The 3,637-nt window shown below is 36.9% G+C and overlaps 1 protein-coding gene across 1 annotated transcript in view; it reads right to left on the reverse strand.

The window, feature by feature from the left end:
• Positions 1 to 3,198: 3,198 nt before the first annotated feature.
• KLRF2 (killer cell lectin like receptor F2) overlaps positions 3,199 to 3,637 on the reverse strand; it is a 14,907-nt gene continuing 14,468 nt past the window's right edge. Inside the window, exon 6 of the mRNA XM_017545446.2 lies at positions 3,199 to 3,522. Coding sequence (XP_017400935.2) covers positions 3,378 to 3,522 — 145 coding nt within the window. The 3' untranslated portion in view covers positions 3,199 to 3,377. The remainder of the gene's footprint in view (positions 3,523 to 3,637) is intronic.

Raw genomic sequence — 3,637 nt, forward strand, 5'->3', positions numbered from 1 at the left:
TAACAGAAGCAGGCTTCAGAAGTTGGGTAATAACAAACTTCTCTGAACTAAAGGAGCATGTTTTAACCCAATGCAAGGAGGCTAAGAACCTTGAAAAAAGGTTAGACAAAATGCTAACTAGAATAACCAATGTAGAGAAGAACATAAACCACCTGATGGAGCTGAAAAACACAGCACGAGGACTTCATGAAGTATATACAAGTTTCAATCAATCAAGTGGAAGAAAGGATATCAGACATTGAGATCGACTCAATGAAGTAAAGCTAGAAGACACATTAGAGAAAAAAGAGTGAAAAGAAATGAACAGAGCCTTCAAGAAATATGGGATTATGTGAAAAGACCAGATCTACGTTTGATCGGTGTACCCGAAAGTGACAGGGAGAATGAAACCAAGTTGGAAAACACTCTTCAGGATATTATCCAGGAGAACTTCTGCAACCTAGCAAGGCAGGCCGACATTAAAATTCAGGAAATACAGAGAACACCACAAAGATATTCCTCAAGAATAGCAATCCTAAGACACATAATCATCAGATTCACCAGGGTTGAAATGAAGGAAAAAATGGTAAGGGCAGCCAGAGAGAAAGGTTGGGTTACCCACAAAGGAAACACATCAGATTCACAGCAAATCTCTTGGCAGAAACCCTACAAGCCAGAAGAGAGTGGGGGCCAATATTCAACATTCTTAAAGAAAGGAATTTTCAATCCAGAATTTCATATCCAGCCAAACTAAGCTTCATAAGCGAAGGAGAAATAAAATTCTTTATGGACAAGCAACTGCTGAGAGATTTTGTCATCACCAGGCCTACCTCACAAGAACTCCTGAAGGAAGCACTAAGCATGGAAAGGAACAACCAGTACCAACCACTGCAAAGACATTACAAATTGTAAAGACCATCAATGCTATGAAGAAACTGCATCAACTGAAGGGCAAAACAACCAGTTAGCATCATGATGGCAGGATCAAATTCACACATAACAATACTAACTTTAAATGTAAACGGAGTAAATGCCCCCAATTAAAAGATACAGTCAATACTCATTGGTGGGCTGTATTCAGGAGACCCATCTCACATGCAAAGACACACATAGGCTCAAAATAAAGGCATGGAGGTATATTTACCAAGCAAATGGAAAGCACAAAAAAGCAGGAGTTGCAATCCTACTCTCTAATAAAACAGACTTTAAATCAAAAAAGATCAAAAGAGACAAAAAAGGGCACTACATAATGGTAAAGAGATCAATGCAACAAGAAGAGCTAACTATTCTAAATATATATGTACCCAACACAGGAGCACCCAGATCCATAAAGCAAGTTCTCAGAGACCTACAAAGAGACTTAGACTCCCACACTATAATAATGGGAGACTTTAACAAAGAAATGGCATAATTATAGTCATGTGCCTGGTCTATTATTCCACCAAATGCTTAGAAGGAGTTAAAATCCAAGAAATAGAAAACACATGTGATAGATGAAGGAGGCAGATAAGTGAGGAGCCTCAGAGAATCTCTGACCCACCCCAAAAGTGCTTACATCAGATGCTTTTGTGCAGATGAGGGATCCTGCACAAAATGGACTGGGGGCCTGCTTGCACACTGGAAGAATGGGGTGGAAGTACCAGGAATTCAAACCTTATGCAGGTAGGGGAGCCTGGCCTCTTCGGCTTGCAAGTGTGGTGGCCTGGTATTCAATATGCCAGTTGGGACTGTTGGCAGGACGCCTCCCTCCACTTTTTTTTTTCCTGATCACTTTCTTTTGATAAATTCTGCTCTCCTCACCTTTCGATGTGTCCATGTGCCTAATTTTTCCTAGTGTGTGACAAGAACCTGGATTTTAGCTCAACTAAGTCGCAAAAATCCTGCATCACATAGAAAAAGTGACAGAATGAGATTAAATTTAATTTTTTAGTATACTGAAAAATAAGGTTTTTTGGTTTTCCATTAAAAATAATACCCCCAGAAACAGAGAATAACATGCTAGTTTCCAGGAGCTAGAGGGAAAGGGAAATGGGAAATTGTTGCTCAAAGCACAGAAAGTTTCATTTATACAAGATGAGTAAGTTCTCTAAGAGGCTGGGCATGGTGGCTCACGCCTATAATCCCAGCACTTTGAGAGGCAGAGGTGGGCAGATCACTTGAGGTCAGGAGTTTGAGACCAGCCTGGCCAACATGGTGAAACCTTGTCTCTACTAAAATTACAAAAATTAGCGGGCCATGGTGGCACATGCCTGTAATCCCAGCTACTCAGAAGGCTGAGGCATAAGAATGGCCTAAATCTAGGAGGTGGAGGTTGCAGTGAGCTGAGATCACACCACTGCACTCCAGCCTGGGCAAGAGAGTGAGACACCACTTCCAAAAAAAGAAAAATTAAGAAATTATATTTCATGTTGTGTTCTTATAAAACTAAAACCAGGTAGACACAAAGACCATAAGGACATATTTGGAGGTGATGAATAGGTTTAGTACCTTAGCCGTGGTGATGGCATCTCAGGTATACACAACCTCACCAGAAAGTATACATTAAGTATGTGCAATATTTTATATATCAGTTTGACCTCAATAAAGCTTTAAAGAATAAATGTATTAAAAATAAAAATGAGTTATTATATTTTTTAATTTAAAAGCATTACATTAGCATTTTATATTTGGATAGAAAATGAAATACATTTGTATTTCACTGAAGAAAAAAAATAGGTACTGTTAACATCCATACATATTTCTTTCAATTCTTTATTTACATGCACAGATTTTCTTTTATTCTTTTCTGTTGTTAAAGCATTTGGCCACATGACTTTATTTTATTTGTATAAATTTAAGGGGTACAAGCATAATTTCGTTACATAGATATATCACATAGTGGTGAAATCTGAGCTTTTAGTTTATCCATCACCTGATTAGTTTGCATTATATCAATTAGGTTCTTCCTCAGCACCCACTCCCCACCAAACACTTCAGGCTACAATACACAAATGAAAAATTCACAATTATTCCATGTTTCATATATTATATTTGTACATATGTTGCTTCTTTCCTTCTCATCTAACACATAGCACATATAGTTAAATAACATTCCTTTAAAGTTGTCTTATTCTATGCTATTTTAAATGCAAAACATATGAAACTGTTAAATAACTATTTGCTTTTTACTTAGCTTTTATTGTACAGCCATGGAAAAGACAAAACAGAAATCCAAGTATGGAGTAAAAGTTCTGTTCAGAAGTTGTCTTTATAGTCAATTTAGGACAAACTACTTTTCTCCTTTTTGGATGGTGTCTGTTAGCAGAAACTTTCTTTTAGAAACTTTACCTAAAAAACTCAAGTCTTTAAAATCAGGCTGTGCTTTAACATGTAAGGTATTTCTACATTTTGTTGTACATTTACACACTACTGGGTCTATTGTGCGTCAAGATCGCATCTCTCTGGCAAATGCCATTAAACGTGGAGCTACAGTCTTCAGAATACACCTGCTTTCCTGTGATAACGGCACAGCTCCTGTTATCAGTTGGTCCAATCACCGAAAACCTAAGAGATAAAGAATAGGTTTTTGAGCATCTATCTTAAAATGATGATAGTATCTTTTTTTTTTTTTTTTTTTTTTTTTTTTTTTTTTTTTTTTTTTTTTTTTTTTTTTTTTTTT

Source organism: Cebus imitator, unplaced genomic scaffold (assembly GCF_001604975.1).
Source record: "Cebus imitator isolate Cc_AM_T3 unplaced genomic scaffold, Cebus_imitator-1.0 Scaffold179, whole genome shotgun sequence".
Classification (NCBI taxonomy): Eukaryota; Metazoa; Chordata; class Mammalia; order Primates; family Cebidae; genus Cebus; species Cebus imitator.